At 38.4% G+C, this 19,747-nt stretch overlaps 1 protein-coding gene across 7 annotated transcripts in view; it reads right to left on the reverse strand.

The window, feature by feature from the left end:
* The window catches only part of LPIN2 (lipin 2), a 47,246-nt gene extending 27,548 nt beyond the window's left edge, over window positions 1-19,698 (reverse strand). For 2 of the 7 annotated variants that reach the window (XM_005438411.4, XM_014279344.3), the window contains exons 1-3: window positions 10,631-10,929; window positions 4,641-4,841; window positions 1,352-1,447 (exon numbers count right to left, since the gene is read on the reverse strand). In XM_005438411.4, coding sequence (XP_005438468.1) covers window positions 1,352-1,447; window positions 4,641-4,841; window positions 10,631-10,717 — 384 coding nt within the window. In that variant the 5' untranslated portion in view covers window positions 10,718-10,929. The other 5 variants (XM_055703490.1, XM_014279342.3, XM_055703492.1 and 2 more) reach the window with 5 other exon arrangements.
* Between the last annotated feature and the right edge of the window lie 49 nt (window positions 19,699-19,747).

Here is a 19,747-nt window from a genome sequence, read left to right on the forward strand (position 1 = left end):
AGCTTTATCATTTATACCTTAAGCATAGCTTCAAGAAGTGACCACAAGGACAAACTGATCAGTAGCAGAAATACTGAGAAAAAAATAAATTATGAAAGCACTAAAACCAACTCAGTCCTCTGCTTTGTAGCTAACTCGATCTATAGTTTTGGCATGAACTACCAGCTTTCTGAAACACATTATACACAGATAAGGCACTCGTTATAAATTAAAACATACTAAGCAAGTGCAATAGCTCCTTTAAAACACTGTGCTGGGAACAACAGTAGTGGTTATCACCCCTGCTTTCTGAAAAGTCTTAAGACTGATCAGTTCCCACCAATGGCTGACACAGCCCATATCTATAAAAAATTGCTTTCAGGTTTGATTTTAATCATGGTATATGCTAAAACAGAACACAACCTTCCTTTCTCTTAAATGTTATCATTTGGGGTCTCAATGCTTAAATTCTCCTTCCGCTTTAAATTATATTTAACTCCTTTCAAGATGACAGCTTCCTCCAATCACTCACAGTAAACAAGCAGCATAAACTATAAAGTGGATGAAGCTCATTTCCTTGAAAGTCTGACTCCTAATAAACAACAGGAAATTAACACTTCATCTTTTACTTCACTGAGACTTTTTTTTCCCTCTCTCCTTTAATGGGCTATTTTCATTAAACTTTTTGGAACTTTGTATTTAGAACTTCTTTCCTTCTGTCTTATTAAAAAATGCCAACAGATTCAAAAGCAAGCAAAACCAAAGCTCAGGACTGACAAATACTATGACTATATAGGTCCCACATCCTTAGGAAATCAGACTAAAAATGAACTATTATTCCCGTTTTTCAGAGGCTCATTAGCTTGCAGTTGCAACAGGTTCTTGGGAAATTTAATTACTGTATTATAATACAGGATATATTCTCAAGTCAAGGAAGATACTGTTAACTGGTGGAAGTTCATATATAAAATTGTGAAAAACTATGCTAAAAGCTGTAAGAAAAATTAAAAACATGCCAAAACAGACAACCTTTATTAGTACAGAGGTCAGTAGCACAAGCTATAAGAACTTAAGGCAAAAATTATTATAAGGCACTGCAGTTTATGTAACTGCAGTCAACAAGAATGAATATACCAAAATAAAGTAAAAAATCCAACAAATCTTTTTTTAATTAGAGCATTACTTGAAAAAGTAGTTACTTTTTTATCACTGATAGGACTGTGCAAAGCACCAGGCATCTTGGTGGCATATGAAAGTGATGTTAAGGTTCAGTCACAGAAAATGTAGCTTTCATAAAAGTTACAATATTGACAACATTATGTTAAGCATTTTTAACACACTACTCTGTTAATACTGCACACAAAGCTCTTACATTTTCCTCCTCAGTTTCTTGTACAAAGAAAGCTTCTCCATTGTCACCCAGTTTCATATGAAGATCAACAGCATCGCCATTAATTTCTATATCAATCTGCAGAAAGAGACAATTTAATGTAAATAATTCGTCATAGAGGAAAGCACTGACCTCAAGGCCCACTTAGCTCTGACAGTAAACTTTGTTCTATTGTATAATCGCATCTCATTGTCCTCACTCCGTTATAAGAGACATTTCAAAAAGCAATGTTCTTTATTTTGTTAACCTGCAAAATATATCATGTTCCTAGCAGAGAACCTAACACCTACAAGAAAAATAGGAAAAAAATTAAAAAACATCTAAAGACTGAATCTTGTTCAATTAATCTGGAGAGCTAGAAGCATAAATAATATTCATTGATCTAGTCTTTATTTCCCTGAAGAATAATTGAGACTGTTCATATGTTTAAAGCTCAGCCTGAATTGGGGCCTGGTATAAATCTGAGTCCCGAGTACCAGGAGTTCAAGACAACAAACAGGAAGCCTCCTGGAGACAGGCTTTGCTTCAAAGGGATAGAGATTTGCCACAATTACTTCTGCAACTCAGTTAATGTTTCAGATTTTCCTTCTCATGAATTTATGGGGATATGACATAGGACCACAACCCTTCTGCAATCACCGTGCTTTTGTCAGATGAAGAATGGTTTTGTTCTTATAGAAAGATACTTTAACTTGGATTACATTGTACAGGTGGGAGAGAGTACCCTTCCCCACATGTATGAAATAAAGGAAAAAGGGAAAAAAAAAAAAAGCCTTTCAAAAACCAAAATACAGTTATTTTACTTTCTCCTCTTTGTGAAACCTTGGGCATCCAGTTAAGTTTCATTTCAAATTTTTCCAAGCAAACTGTGTTCAGTATTCAGATAAAATTCCGATATTTTCCAGTAAATCTGCTTTTCTGTATATCTGCATTTAGCCTAGCTAATTAAAAATAATTTAATACATGTCAGACAGAAACACAATGGACTTGCCTTGCTGCAGAAAATGCCAATGGCATTTCAGATTATATATAGGTTAAACACTTCTGTCAAAAGGAGACCAAGTTAAATACTGTAATTGCTATAAGAGATCCAATATGTACATTACTCAAATTCTAGTTTCCTGTCAATACAAAACAAAAAATTAAACCCTAAGCCATACATCTAGCACTGTGATACAAACACTTATATTTATAGTTGGGTATCATGACATGAAACGGCCAGTCAAGAAAGGAAAGAGAACTAATTTTAAGATTAGCACATACTGCCAAGAAAAAAAACACACAACAAAAACCCCAAACACCACTACAGAGCTAAGAAAGACAGTATTCATGTATCGTAATCCACTCTGTTATTTGCCCATTTATGAGAATAAAACCATTAGCCACATTAGAAACCCAACCATAGGGTATGATAAATTACAGGAAGATTAAGCAAACATGCCTGGGGACTATACCCAAATGCTTAAGATAGCAGCTTTTCTTTTTCCCCACAAGAACTGAAAGGTTTTGATCTGAAAAACATATTTATTTCACTACTGAACACAGTTTATTCTTAAAATACTTTCTTGAATTTCCAACTCACTAACAGAAGGGTTTTTTTAGAAAAACTTACCTTAATGTTTCTTTTTTTCAACCTTTTCTTTATGTTGATTTAGATAGACAAATATCTGTACTTTTAGTACCTATACCTCACACTGGTTTCTGGAGACTTCAGTATGTATCTTAAGTATAGAGCTGAAGCACAGATACGCGTATTTTGTGTTCCCATACATCTTGAGACTACCAATTGATCCTAGCCTCATGACATGCCAGTGAAAAATGCATACACAACACAGCAATAAACATGCAATTGACTACTAAAAGAACAGTCAAATGCAGAATGGCAACTCCAAGGATGAAGGGAGCAAGAAGCAGCACCCATCCACTCAAGCAAAAGCTGAGAAGTACATTGACAGCCTAGTACAGCAGGTACCAAGAGCAGATGTTTCTACTATTCAACAGCTTTTTAGAGGTACCCAGAAGCTGAAATCCTCTCAAATTTGGTTCAGCTTCTCAGAAGTGTAATTGAAGACATCCAGCAAGCTCAAGTTTCATGTCATTCCTGTTGTATGTATATCTCACTTGCTTAGACATTAGAAGTACAGCTACATCACCTCTCTCATACCTTGCCAAAAAACTGTAATGTATTCAGTTGCAGAATTGTTAAGGAAAATCAAATCTGTCATTGGTGTGCACATAAAGAAAAGTACTAGCAAGTGGAAGATCAAAACAAAAAAATGAAACAAGGAAACTGCTGCTAGCCTGTGTTACTATGATTAACTTGCAACTTTAATGCATGTAACTCCCAGTATGGACTATTAACAAAAAGGTCCCAATATAACTGTTCTTTTAGTTGCACTTTATTCTCCTTTTACCACCAAAATATAAAAATGGAGGCAGTTTCCTGCCGTGTCCTTTCACTTCTTAGAAAAGCAGCATATAATCTTAAGATTTTATGATCTGTTTAAATCAGTCCATCCTTTTGTAGCACATCCCCAGGCAATACTGCCATACACAGTATTCCCTACTGACAGTAATGCAAAGTCCCATCCCACACACACAGTAGGTCCATTTTTCTGCCCAATTTACAACCCTATCCAACTCACTCCCTAGGCATGAGTACTAAAGCCTATGGAAAGGGGACGGCAGGACAATCTCAGGTAGTGCCACAGTTTCAGACTGCCTGGACAGGGAATTACTATACCAGGTTCTCTGTCAAATATGCCCACATACGAATGAAGCTTCAGTCACAGTTTTTATTTGCTTACGGATATTAATAACTGCATTTTCTACTGCATATCAGCTTTGAAGCTAACAAGGAGTACTATTTATGCTAGGTCACCAACCCTTAAGATATGCTCTATTTGTCCTCCAGACATTCCAAAAATAGTTGCTTGTAATATCAAGCCTCAGTTAAATGGCAATAAGCATTTCCTTTCCAGCATACTTAAATAAGAAAATAAATAGCCATGTAAAGACTGTGAAGTTTGTATGTTTGTGTTGTTCTTTTTTTTTTTTTTTTTTTTTTTTTTTTGCAGAGCCCTTAGACTACCACAGGAAGTTCTGTTTTGCATTCCAAAACCGTCACTCCACAGAATATATATGCGAAACTGCTTTGTACTAAATTGGCCTGCTAACTGGGTATGTGGGGGTTGGGAAGGAAGGAAGAGGGGGGGAAAAAAGGAATGCATTGGTATTAAAAACTTTGTTTTGGCACACTTTCTGAACTTACCACTTTTTCTTTAGAGCGCAATACACCAAGCTTCCCAAATCGGACATGAAAAGGAGAACATTGGTATGTACCATCCTGTTGCCGGACCACAATGACATCAATGCATCCTGAAAGGGTTGCCTGATTAATGCCTTTGTACAGCTCCTTCACAGTAACCAGGACTTGTCCTGCAAGTTGTCCTACGTAGTTCATAGTCTGAGACTAAGGGAAAGGAAGAAAAAAAAAATTATTTTTTAAAAAATAAAAAGGTTTTTAAAATTAGTTTTTTAAAAACATCTAAATAGAGATGTGCAGCATCATTTATTAATTACTGATTACTGTAACAAGCTTTACACAAATGCCTTCAAGTCAACAGAATTTTGAGCCAATTCTTGTATTACTAAGTCTCCAGAGTCATAAAAGCTATTCTTAATAGTTTACCAACTTGAATCTATGATTATTTAAACATTTTAAATTTTGAAGCATGTCATTTTTCATCCCCAAAGCCTAGATTCAAGTGATAATTACTCTGATAAGCTGAAAAGACAAATTCATTCTCTGAAAACTGCCTATTTAACACAACTGATCCTCTACTGAAAATGGAGATAAACTGTACACAAGGATGCAAAAAAACCCCTAAATAATCTCAAAAGTCATGAAAAGTTACGTATAGTACACTACATGTAATTCTTCCCTTTTGGCTCTGTATTTTTAAAAAGGCTGAGTCACCTTAAAGAAATTATCAAAAGGTCTAATGGGAGACAGGAGTTTGCACGTGTGTGGAGAAAACAAGTATGGAAGAAATTCAGTTTTCCTCCCAGATAAGGAAAGCACACCACCAGTGAACTTACTTGCCGTTAAACAAGTACTAAACCTTCTTGCAATGTAAAAATAAATGAGCTTGTAAAAACCTGTCTTGAAGAGCACTGCCATCAACCTTCAAAAGTTAAAACTGAGAAGAGCAAGACTGCTACCTGTGGTAGGTGATGCTAGATACTCAAAGTTACTGAGACTCTCCTATTAACTTCTGATTTAATAAAACTACAATACTTATCATGTATAGTTACAAAGTACACTTCCCTAAACAGCTTAATGAAGCTTGTAGGTACCTATATTTAAAACAACTGCAGAAGTAAAGTTTGCTCTGCAAAAACACAGTGAACCTAGTGACATGACCCTGTCCCAAACACACTTCTTGTCCATGAGAAGTGGATGACTTTACAAGTTAACAAACATTACTTCCACACAAATTACACCTGAAACATAAACCTAAATGCCAAATACTACATTTTCATATATGAAAGGCAAGTCTTAACGAAGTTTACACACTCATGCAATATATTATTTTAAGTGTAAAGAGTTATCTTACCCACTAACCACTTTGCATAGGTTTCATAGTTTCAGTCAATAGAAAACAGATCTTTTACAGGTTTTTGTGGTTGTTCATACTCCTGACATCCGAAAATTGAAAAAGAGCAATATGTAGTGTAGGCAAAGGAATCTGGGAGTGAGGAGTTCAGGACAGAATACAAAGAAAGGAAGATGCACACAGTAAGAAGAGTATACTATAATCAAACATATTAAAGAACACACAGAATCACTTATCAAACATTCTGTCTAATCTATTAAAAATACTTAAGTGAATGAAGGAATTTTGAATGATTGTATGTCTTTCAGATTACAAATACAACATGAACTACAACTGCCAATAAGAAAAGATGTCCAAAAGATTTCTCAGAACATCTGAGCTTTGATAGAAAGAGCAAGGAAAACTGTAAAGGTGTTCTAATGGAAACTTAAGTGCAACCCTTCCTCATTCTGCTATCTCCTGCCTTCCACCCAAAAGACTGCTACAAGCTTGTTTCAAATATATCCAAGCAATTGCATGCCTCTGAAGTTAATGGTATTATTTGAGACAACAGAACACCGCTGCAAACAAGCAGAACACACAACACCAAGCACATAACAGGGCTTAAAGTATAAAAAAAATCTGGTTTGGGATAGTATTTATAAAACAAAAAAACTACAGTGAATTTCTTTTTTCTATTTGCTAATCTGTTTTTATTAGCCTCTGAACAAGGTCTAGGATTTTTCTTAATGACTCTAAACAAGACCATATTGCACTACAAGAGTTCTTCCTCCTGATACTGCTTTAATTACCTAGGTAATTAATCAACTATTTCTGTTCTGAGCCCTCAAAGTTTTCCTTACAGTAATGCAGGGTATATTGCATTAATTCAAAAGGAAGCTACTTTTATAGCATCTAACAGTACCAATATAATTGTAAACATGTAGGAAATCTAAAACTATTTTCACAGACTTAGAGCAGCTACAGAAGTATTTTTCTCCATTTTAGGCTTCTCAAGCCTAACATATGCTACCTAATCATATTTAGACTTTTGAAAAAAAAAATTCCTTCCTCTCCACAAGACTTAAAAAGGAAGAAAGGGCTTTTCCAATACAGTTTTTAAGTTCTTTTGAAATTATCCACAGAATTACTATGCTAGGTAACATCCTAGAGAATTTTCTCCTGTAGCTTTTGTACAACATAGTTGATGAAGACAGAAAGAACAGACCATCACTGAGTGACTAATGGGATTAGCAGAACGGACTCCCTATCAATATCAGTGATTAATAAAATTAAGTTTCATCTCTAAGTCATTTAATGTACAACTACAAAACTGACTGCTTGGTAATGAAATAATAGCTCACCCTTGCTAAAAAGGGGAGGTGTCACTTCAACCTTTCCTCATCTGACCCTCTTAATGAGCTGATTTTAGCTCACTGACACAGCTGGCAAAAGTCTACCCATTTTGTCGTTGTTTGTTTCAGTGGATTAGTAGATTAGATTAACTCATGAAGAAGAACATGACAAACACCAGAGAGTCATGAGGCACACGGCAGTACCAGAGAGTTAGAAAAAAACGCTGGGGTAGGAAACTGAACATCTTCCTTTTGACAAGTGAGATACTTGCTGCATCTTATGGAAATGTAACCCAAGACAGAAAGGTAGCAATGTCTCTGCTTTACTGTTTATACAATTAGTCTTCCCCTACAAGGGCAGTCATCTTTATTCTCAATCTTAGGAAAAATTCTGTAACACATAGTCATTACCATTCATGGCTGTACCTTGGCTGCTTCCAAGAGGACTCTATGGTACTGGCTTACAAAGCAAAGTTGATTTCATGACACCGTGGAGACTGAATTTGTTAAATGTTTGGGCACAATCAGGCACAGAAGTCCTTAACAGACTCTCCATTCCACATATTTCATTTCAGTGAACAGGACTTGAGAAGTGGACATCAGCAAAGAATTCTCTATCATTTAAGAGGCAACTGTTCAAAAGATCAGAATTTCACACCAACTGCTAAAATTTAGTTCAGTTAATAATCTAGTTTTCCTCACATACGTGCTGACCTTGTCTAAAATACAGAAAATCACCCAAAACAACCCACAAGACTGAAGCATGAACCTATTCTACATATATTCTTGCTTTCCTGTAGCAAAAGTTCTCTCTTTTATAGATCTCAGTTACATTTCTGTAGCTCACAGCACAGTCACTTTTATGATCATATATAAACAGAATAACCTCTTATGCACGAAAGTTACGAACTTTTCAACCCACTGAGTATTAAAAATAATGTTTATACAGAAAGAAACTTTTCATAATCCAAGTCTTAAAGCAAACATTGTTTTGTACATTGTAAGTAAACAAAACTGCAGATCAGAAACTAATGTATGTTATTGCTTATCAAGTTGTAGTTCAGCTTTTAACATAACGGTTCAATTTGTAAGATAAACAACTTATTTAAGAAGGCTTGAACTGTAGCAAGAAAATGATCAAATAGAAATAAAGTGTCACTACATACCTGAGAAACATGAGATATTTAATTTATTTCAAATGTCAGTAGAATCTCAGCTAGGAGACTTAAAAATGTTGGGGTGGTTTGGTTGGGGGTTTTTTGGGTTTGCTTTTTTTTGGTGTGTGTGTGCGCTTTAAGTTTTATTGTATATTGTTGGAAACCTTGTGGTCAGCAGTACTGAACCTGACTATAGAGAGGAACAGCATAAAATGTTGTTAATTCTTGCAAACGCAATAGAAATAGCCTGATCACAGAAAAACCAGTAAGACAAAGTATTTCCTCGACAACACTATTTCATGCTTAGTAAACATTTGTTAAATGTCATTGCCCTGAAAGCAGAGAAAAGTGGAGAGCAGCATGCCTTCATAACCTGCCATAAGAACCTAAAAAGCATGCCAATTTCCAGTCCTGCAATTCAAGACAGAATTCTGATGGACAAGACAAGCTAAGAAACAGCAATGCAGCAATGTTTCACAATACTGTTTGGCTTTTTTAATTTATTTTGATATCCAGAGTATATATATATATTACTTGATGCAGTCAAATTCCAGAACTCTGCATAAAAGCTAAAGTTAACGTAGCTCACTATTACTTATCCTTCTAGGATAGCAAATCAAAAGGCTATCAATACCTAAGGTCTCACAGCAGAAAAAGACTTTCTGTGTTCTGAGGCTCCAGAAAGATTGATTTTTGAAAGTTTATGCAATATTACCTACTTTGCAAAAATTCTTATAACTGAATATATTAACACTACTAAGCTAAGTGCAACTGTCTGGAATGCAGGAAAGGGTGTCTCTGTCCTATATCATAAAAAAAAGATTTTGTTTCTGGCAAGAAGCCATTACACTGCAGAAGGCAGAAACAGAGAGAGAGAACATAAAAGTAAATACAAAATAATAAAATATCTACTTTGGAAATTCAAGAACTAAAAATAAAATTCTGTGCCTCATCTATAAAATACATCAGTTAAACTAGAATTAACCTTGCATATGTTGGTTGACTTCCTGACGTTGCAGCAATAAGCAATAGAATGGCTTTCAGATAGAATGATTAAACACTATGACAGCTCAGATAAGTCTCTAACATGCTCTACATGATAGACCACCAAATTGTCAAAACTCACCATCAGGAAACACTTACATTAGCAGAATTTAAGCAGGAGGTTCTGTGGATAGGAATTATAACATCTTTGTTGATGGTACATAGATATTTTGGCTGCTACAAACCCAATGTGTATTCTTGAACAATTTTTTAATGTTACTCAGCAACACCCATATAAAAGTGCAAGATATACTCAAAAGTTGGACCACAATTTTGTGTTTTCTGTGCTTCTGGAGTACTGCTTCAGTAAAGGTAAACCATTTTTTGTGTTCTTAAAGTCATATATATAGGTGCACTTATATGAACAAGAACACTAAAAATGCCCAGTTCAACAACATAAAAAGGGGAGTACAAGTTACTCAAAGGCAAGCTATCCGATTGCTCTAGAGAGACACAGCTATAGAGGGCATGTTTTTTAACTATCACTGCAAAAAATAGGTACTTAAATGTAGATCTTAGCCTGCAAGAGAGTAGATATTTATATAACCCATTTATTTTGAGATACATTTAGAGGATTAAAAGATAGTCTAATGCCACATGATGTAAACAGTAAAGAAGTTGCACTTGTTTCAAGGGACTGGGTAAAACAAAAATCATGCATAGCAATGGTTTCCCCTCAATTTATCTCATCTTGCCTGTATGTGCATGTATATATATTTACGAGGCAGAAGCTCTCCTTAACCAGACAGAATCTTTAGCAAGTGTTTCACTAATTTCTACTTTGTACCCTGAGGAGATTGGCAGGGGGGGCAGGAGCAGAGGGAATGACCATGTGAAAAATCACCACTGTAGCATCAGGTCTACTCAGCAAAAACAAGCAAACAAAACCATCCTTGCTCTTAAGCAAAGATCTTAACTGGGGTTTAGGATTGCTCCTAGTACAGCACAGAGCACTTATGGAACAAAAGTGAGAAACAAAGCAAGTCTGTTGAACACCTAATTAAAGTCTTCCACATACATACAAATTGACTGCCTGTGTTTAATAGTATTTTAACTATGCTATAGGAAATTATATACCCATAGTAGCAATAAATCTGTCAAACTCACCAAGATCCCAGAAGGAACCCTTTCCTGGGCAGCAACAAGACTTCCACTGAAGTCATCTTCAAAACCATCCATTTCTGAGAAATGCATCTCAGAAAACAGGAAACTAACTTTCCACAGTACAAGTAAACCCAAAGTTTACAGCCATAACAGAATGTTGTATCAACATTTCTTCTCTTTCCATGGAAGCAGAAGAATTACGTAAATATTCTGGTCACTTAGACAAAAACACTTAGTATACTTTCCCACGCAATATTATGATTAAAAAGGAAAGGCTTCTTTAAGAAAGCTCACATAGAAACTCTCACCAATAGGCTTTACTGGAAATGTCACAGCCCCCTTGCGCTCTTTGAGATAAGTAATAACATGGGCAGACTTTGCCATATGTTTGCACTGATAGGTAATGATCTTGTTTTACATCAGCTCACGTGACTTTAGCTGCAGCTCCCACGAAAAGAAACAGGGATTTAGTTAATGATTCTTAAGCAATGTCTACATTGGCTCACTCAGGAGACTTTTTGCCCACTGTTGTAACTCTACCATCTGTAGCAGCATTCAAAGTCCTCGTTCAGCCTGCTGCACACCTAATTCAAGAATGCCTGCTGCCACTCCATGTGCCCACTCCCTCCACTGACGGCTTTACTGGGCTAGCTAGCCACGTTTTATAGGACAAATTTGATGACCTTTCAGGGTCCTGTGTTTGGGAGCTGTTTTCCCCAGTTTTGAAATGACATTAGAATAGTAAAGAGACAACTGACCTGGTGTCATTTATACTACGCCATACAAAAACAGTGCACGCCAAAATAAGCATTTTTTTTCCTGTGTAAGTTTTCCTGCTTTCTTTAAACTGAATTGTTAAAGCAGTGTAATTTGGGTACGTGGACAACACACAGAAAATTAATGTACACCTAGCTCCATGACTGAGAATAAGAATTTTTGATCTGAGGAATTTTGCAATGTCATTACATCTTTAAATAGTATCATGAATTGGTGAAATAACCGAGGAATTGTAGTAGTACAGGGAAAAATTCTACCCCTGAATGGGAAAGACATTCTCTGAGGACCATTAATATTCCCCTCAATGTAGACAGATTCTCGTTACCTTAAACCCATGCATTTCCTCCCCACTCCCATGGTGTTACTTTGCATCTCCTCAGAAGGCTGTGAAGGACTACTTTTTGAATTACCAGCTAAAAGATAATCTAGGATACTGCTACCATCTTCACGCTATCCTCCTCTTAAGTTTTGCAAATTTATGCATTAAGCTCTGATGCAAGGACACTGAATTACATTACCAGACACAGCCCAACGGCTTGCAGGTTTCCAAAATAATTTATGAACTGCACCCAAGGCCAAAACTAAATCAGTCTTGATAACAAACTCCTGACTGTCGGGACTGCTACATCTGCAGTAAGGTTGCTGCCATCTCTGGGCTGTCTTCTATACACTAAGTTTGTATTTAATATGGCTCTTCACAGGAAAAATTACTGGTTTTGTTAGCAGACATGAGTATTTTCACAAGATATTAAGAATTACTAGTCACACTCAATTTTCCTCTACTTGTTCATCATTCCTTTATCATGTGTGTTCAATTAAAATATGGTAAAAAGCAGATATGAGCAGAATGGAAGCCAGATTTGTTAAGACAGTACTTCTTTTCAAACACTTTTGACTTAGTTTATGCGATTTTTGTTGTTGCGGTGTACTGTTTTCTCTTATATGTATTCTATTTCAGTATATTTCAGATTGACATTATTTTCTTCAAAGCTTCTAAAAGTGTTTTAGAAGACAGCCTTTCTAGAATACAGAAGAAATTGTGGTGACTGCAGTTAAGGTTAGATTTACACAGGTAATAAGCTTTGCACATTTAGTAAGCCTCCTTGTCTTTTGTTTGTCAATATTAATAAGGTAAATAAAATTCCCTCTGAGTAAGTCCAAGTACTATGTTATTTAGTTACAATTTACCCAGGAAAATGAGCTTTACTTTTGAAAGGCAAGTACTTCACATTTGGAAGTATTAGAAGCAATGTTTTTCATACAACCTTAATACAGCTCTTCGGGTGGATAGATTTTACTGTGGTCTAGCCTCAGAAAGCACATACAAGTTCTTTCACTAGCCTCATGTAAGTTAATATTGCTAACAAAGACCAGTCATCACCTTACGTTCCTTTTTTTTTTTTTTTTGGCTGCTCTTTGGGGGGGTCTACACATCTTATCTCATTGCTCGTCAGTCAAAATCCCCGATCGGAAGTATGATTCCATTTTTAAACAGTACTTTCCTACAGAAATCTTCATAATATATTTCATTGCATTCATCTAATTTTACAGCATCCCAGAGACGCAGTAGTATTTTTTTCACCTATGTAATGGAAAACTCAGGCCAGGAGACTAGGAATTAAAAATACAGGGGATTTAGCACAGCTAAAACTTGACTTTGCAGAGTTTCCATTTTTCACCTCTTTGCATATTCAAAACATTGCTTCCACAGGCTACATTTGTAGCTGTTAATCAGATTTACATATCCCAGATGGTCATAACAGCCAAAAAAAAAAGTCTAATTGCCTGTTAATATTACATTTAAATGATCTGACCCTGCTGTACAGGAGCTGCCAGACCAGCATGGCCAACACACAGCTACAGGACATTTCCCCAGCTTTCATCGGCACATGTCATTTTAAGTTCTGGAAGGAAGGAAGCTGAACTATAGACATGAGCTTCTACCAGTACACAATTGCAATACATTCAGATCAGAATAAATCAGTTAAGATGAATAAATGAGATAAATCCTCCTATAATCAACATATCCTAATGGATATGGCAAACGTAGGACAACCTTTGTTCATGTCTCATGTCTCTCCTTCACCTCATCATGCCCCAAATCATTTACTTACTATCAGCTAAGACTTAAGCACCACAGTTCTCAGCCTCACACCCCGTCCTGGCATTGGAAAAGGTCCTTTCTCCCCAGGCCTCAACTTCTATTCCTAAATTCCACCGCACTTCATTTTCATGCACCTTTTACACTTGGTCTATCAGGTGCAAACAAAGTAGAAGAGCTCCCAATTCTCCTATAAAGTTTACGAAAATCAGACTGGGGTTGAAAACATTTAGTCCTGTGCCCAAGTTCTTGATCCTAGCCCTGGCCTGAAGCATCTGCTCACTGAAACTGGAAATAAAGCTCTGTTCATTCCAGCTTGTGATAAAATACATTCAATACAGCATCCCCACTACTTTTAACTACAAAAGTCTATCCATTCTCAATATGGACTTTTAAAACTAATTCAAAGGCTAGTAACTTTACCAAAATAAAACAAGTTTAGATGTGAACAACAGAAGACATACTGAATGAAGACCATGTGCCTCATATCCCTTCTTGTAAGAGAAAACAGCTAGATTTTTTCCTCCAGTAGAGTGGAAACATACCATCAAGTTTTACTCCTTTTCAAAAACCATATACTTGCTAAAATTTTCCATATAAAGGCTGAAGGTGGCTAATATATAACTTGGAATGAAATATTCCGTTTTAGCAAAGTTATGTGCAACTACATAAATCAAGTTCTGCACAAAAAAAGCTGAAAAAGACTAAAAGGCAGTGTTACCTGCTTTTACCTGCAATTCCCATATGTCCAAAACATAAGAATAATGAAAAAACCCTATCACAAGTAATGCTAGCATGGTACAAGAATCCAAGCAGTTAACAGATGTTAAGAGAAACACCAGTAATATAAAAGCAATGCATTGTCCACTAAACTGGTGGTTAAAAAAAGAGTAAAATCAAATGTCTACTTTTCCATCTATGATGCAAATGGTAAATCCAATGCCTTCAAGATCTCCTGTCAGGTGGAGTCAAGAGACATTCAAATTAAACTATTTTTCAGTGCAGTTTAAGTATTTTTTATCTCCAAGGGGAGAGGGGAAAAAAAGATAGCAAGAAAGGAAATCCACAGTTTATTTGGACTTGGCCCTTTTGTAATGTGTCAGTTACATCTGCACAATCTACTATGAATCATCTGATTCTGGCACTATGGCATCTTTCCTTGTATTAATTTGAGCATTTTCTGCCCCCCCCCCCCCCCTTTATTATTTTTAGGGTTACCTTTTTTCCTCACTTCAGTGAAACCAAGAATACTCCAAGAGTCCATAAAGTGAGTTTCACCGTTAAAATGATTAGTTCAATCAAAAACTTAGGTTACATGCACACAAAAAGTTCTTATGTACATGAGAAGACGCTAGCTTCTTTCAAAGGACTGAAAAGAAGTAACTGGCTAATCCCAGAGTGCACCCCTTTGGGATTTGTACAGGCATATCCCACACAAGTGCCTGCCACACTTGAAATACATCTATTTTTGAGCAGCACAAACTCTTCTACAGCCACATCATCCTTGGTTGAACTTCTAGACACATACCACAGAAACCAGTTTCTGAATAGACATTCCACCCATCTCATTTTTACATGAGGTAAGAAAGCAGATGAAGCTTTTCCTGCATGTTTCTAGAAAGCACTAAGCATTTCCCTAATGAACAACTCCTCACCTTTCTATTTTCTCCATTTGAAAAGGTTTCTTTCCAGACACTGATCTGCCTCAGGTGCATTTACATTTTCTTGCAACCTTCCAGCAATAGAACACAGTCATGTATTTAGGCATGCAATGCATCCTAATCAGTTAGTGGTGAATAATTTGGTTACCTTTAGAATGGATATATGAATACAAGGTCTGAAACTAGTATTTATCTTCAGGCTAACAAGAAATATACTTATTGTGAGAAACAGAATACCAAAAAAATTCTGAATACAGTTTATATAAACAAGAAACCTTTTTTTACTCGATAAGACTCTCCACATCGTTGAATTGATGAACACGAACCAGAATGGAACAACATCCATAAATTTAACTTGAACATAAAACTTGGCTAATTTATTAGAAAACCAGGTAGAAATGCTCCTCTTACAGAATTTCCACACAAGGGTATTTATAGCATGAGATATTGGGAAGGAGAAATTTATAGCTGAGAAAGCAGCATATGCTTACTTATTCACCAAACACTACCTCTTGCACTATTGAGTTTTAATGAATGCAGAGATCACATCTGTCTGAAAGATACCTGTTCAGCCCTAGCACACAACAGCATGTCTGCATCATCTATATGGGATATGACAAACCTGTAAAGCAGCCTCACAGTTTTTCTTGTTTGTGTTAACATTCACACTTTTTATTTGGGGAATGAATGGCTTTAAGTAACTAGTAAGTAATTACATTTTTTAAAAATCATCGTATTTCAGTTCACATCACAAATTAAATTCTACTGTTAGCCAAGTGAGAGACAATTACTTCCACTTCTAATAGAATCTCAGCTACAATTCATTATTGGGAGCACTCTGAAATAACTTTGCAAAGAATTCTTTACATGTTGCCTTTAAAAGTCCTTTACTAACCATCAATCCAGAAGTACTTTTCCTGAGGAGACAGTTATGCAATCTAAAAAAAAGACAAGTTAAACTAAAGACACAGCCTAAGACTGGCTTAGCATGTTTAGCATGTGCTGGCTTCAGCCTCATAGACCAACAAAAACATGTCACCTAGTACGCTGGAGACAGAAATGGGCCAGTTCCTCAGTTCAAAATCTTATCCATTCACTCAGTACGGATAGCAGCAATGAGGAAGCATCCCTTAGTTCTGGCAAAAAGAGTGACTCAGGACAACTTCTAGTGGTTATGCCAAATGACATTACTGCAAAGCTAAAAGAAACCGGTAACAATAAAATACTTAACTAGGAAGGGGAAGCTAGCATCCTTTACTTGGAAATGGCCTTGAAATATAAACACAAGTTTCTATCAAAATTTTAAAAAAATCTCCCAAAACTATGCTTAAGCTCTGTCCTCCAACACAAAGACAATCTGGCTTGACTTGGCATGACAGTTTCATATTAAAACAGCCTTCCTGTTCAAAGTTCAATGTAAGCACTAATGCTACTACACACTAGAGCATTTGTAACAACCATGATGAGATAGCAGCTAAGCGAATAAACACTCTTTTAAAGTGAAACATTCATTGCAAAAGCAGCAACATTTTTGATATGTTTGAAGTGGAAAATTTTATTTACAATTTTTAAAAAAATCTCTGCTTACCTATATTAACAGTGAGGTATTTACAGAGACGACATCTTTGTGTAACTGTAGAACCTTAAAATGCAGCTTCAATGAGATCAAAGGTTCCTAAAGTACTCCTGATCAGCACTGCCAGACACAAAATCATTGGGATACAGTATGCTATGTTATGTTCTCAGAATTTGCCCAGTATGGCATGAAGATATCTAATGCATACACTTTAGATTTGAATTAGATCACAAACATATAACCCATTGTTTTGTACAAGCCTGAAAGCTTTTTCACTGTGGACATATGTAGTATGCAGCACTGAATCTCACACCAGAAGGTGTCCTTTCATCCCTTTTCAATTACGTGCAGCTTATTTGCAATTCATGATATAAACAAGGATTAAAAGGTACTTTATAAGCCAAAGCTATTTAAAAAAAAAAAAACAAAACAAAACAAAGAAACCCACCAAACATTCTAATTCAGCACAGACATGCTATGACCCCACACAGACCGTGAAGAACTGTCTGTTCTCCTGTATGCTGTGATCTTGCACTTAAGATGCAAGACTGGAAAAGAAGAAATTTGTGATCTGGAGTATTAACCGTGTGAGCACCTTCCAGGAAGAGAGAAACAAATGCAACTAATGTATCCTCTAACTTTGACAGAGCTTCCTAGTGTGGCTTTGGGCAAAATCCTTTCAGCTTCATCTGATCTAGACTGCAAGTTGAGACCAAGTCAGAAAGCCTGCAAGGCAAAAAAGGGCTATTCTGGGCCTCAAGATACATAAGTAGGTGTCAAGTGTAGTAACTGCAGTTTATATTTCCCCATAATTGAACATGACATTAAACGAGTGGAAAGAAATGCTGTAAGTAGGGAGAAGGACAAAAAGTCCACTGCACTGTGAAACTAGAACATTTTACATGTCTGTCTTCCAAGTAAATAATAGCGAAGAACTAAACTAAATTTTGTAACAAATTAAGATGTTAAGTTCTAAAAATAAGACAAGTTCAAACACCACCTCTTTCACATGCCATTAAAAAAATGAAACATTTTCATATGCTCAACTGAAAAGTTGCACTACAACACTAAAAATTAATACCGTACCTGCTTACAAGGACCTTTCAGCACTATCTAGTTATTCCTACTGTAATTAAGAACAATACCAAATAATACAGCATTTCATTCGAAGTTCCTGACATCCTGAGTTCATTTAGATACTTTTTGACTTTAACTTGTCGGTTGAATATTCTACTATATAACAGTAATATGTTTTTACAGAGCACCTCACGTATCATACCCTCATACCCTTATTTCACTCTGGTAAAGGGATGTTTGTTGATTTTTGTAAGAGATGGTGAAATTGTTCACATTCCTGTGTGAGCTGGGATGCAAAACAACTAGCAGGGACTAGGAGAGAAAGCACAACTAATGGCCTTGACTGGAGCTAGTTTGCCGGTGTACATACAATGGTTAGGTATCAGCTACTGAGCGACTGACATGCCCACACTTTCATAAACACACAAAGCAAAGGCATTTGGTGACTTATGATTTTTCATCCTGACTAATGAAATATGTCCATTCTTAAAATGCATGTAACTGCACTTTTTCCCCTCTTTCAATGTATTTTGCAAATATTAAGAGCTCAGTATTCAAAACTGTCCTGAGAAATGTTATTAGAAAGCATAAAAAACCAAAACCAACCAAACAAAAAAGCAAACAACTGAGTTCTGTAGGATTGTCTGTCATTGTTATCCTAAATAACACCGTATACCATTATGGGATACAGCTAACAAATTATCGTAACAATGGAATTGGGGGGGGGGGGGGGGAAGTAATCAGATGATGCACGCACACAGAGCCAGCCAAGCAGCCAAAACACAGGTATATTTATGACATCATTTTGTAATGTAAACGCATGATGTAAACGCACACGTTTAAGCGGCGTATTGTCTCGCTCCGTTAAAAACCATTGATGTCTGCTACATGTACTCAGTAACCAGCAGACGAGAAGAAAAATGCAGCTCACACCAATGAATTCAGGAGTGCGCTTGGCCAAGGCGGGGACGCGCACCCCCACGAAGGGCACGGCAGCCGGTGCTCCCGCTGGCCAGCGCTCCGCACCGCCGCGCCGCCGGGGGCAAACAGAAACCGCGGAGGAGGCGCGCCCGCAGCCAGGCGCCTCGGCAGCCCGCGGTTAGGCAGCGCGGCGCGGCAGGGGCTGGGCAGCGGGCTCGTACCGCGCCCCGGCACGCTGCGAGCGGTACCGCCGCGCAGGGCCAGCCGCGCCGACGTTTCCAAACGGTGCGCGGCCCTCGCGTCACCGCCACCGCCAGGCGGGAGGGCAGCGCCCGGGGCCACCCAGCGCCGGCCGGCAAGGCTGGCGGACTCGCAGCTCCCGCCCCCGATCTAACCGGCGCACCGGGCAGCCGGGGGGGGGGGGGTGTCTGCCCTCTCTCCCTCCCCCCCCCCCCCGCACACCGGGACAGCGCGCCTGCCGCCGGCCTGGGCGGCGGGGAGCGCAGCGCAGCGGCGGGGAGCGCTTCCCAGCGGCGGCCGCGGGGGGCTCAACGGTCGCCGCTCGGGGCTCGCTTCGGGTTGGGGAGCGAGGCCCGGCCGGCGGCCGTGCATGGCCCGGCACCCCCCCTCCCCCCTGCACCCGCCCGGGCTCGCTCGGCGCCCCCCCGCCCCCGGGCAGACACCCCGCCCCCGTGCGCGCCCCCTCCCCACGGCGACGCGGCGGCACCCTCTCGCTTACCTCGAGCGAGACCCGGCGAGGCGGGCGCCAGCCGAGGAGGGACCGGTGTATGAATGGAGCAGCGCAGCCCGGGCACCGGCGCGGCGCGGGGGGAGCCCAGAGCGGGGGCGGCCGCGGCCGCGCTCGGCTGGATGCGAACTGCGCCAAGCGGCGGCGGTTGGTGCAGCGAGGCGGGTGGCGGGGGCGCGCCGCCGCGGCGCGGGCGACTGGGCCGGCGAAGGCGCGCGCCAGCTCAGCGGCGCGCTCCCGCCTCGCCCCGGGCGCCACG

This window comes from Falco cherrug, chromosome 3, assembly GCF_023634085.1.
Source record: "Falco cherrug isolate bFalChe1 chromosome 3, bFalChe1.pri, whole genome shotgun sequence".
In the NCBI taxonomy this organism is placed as follows: domain Eukaryota; kingdom Metazoa; phylum Chordata; class Aves; order Falconiformes; family Falconidae; genus Falco; species Falco cherrug.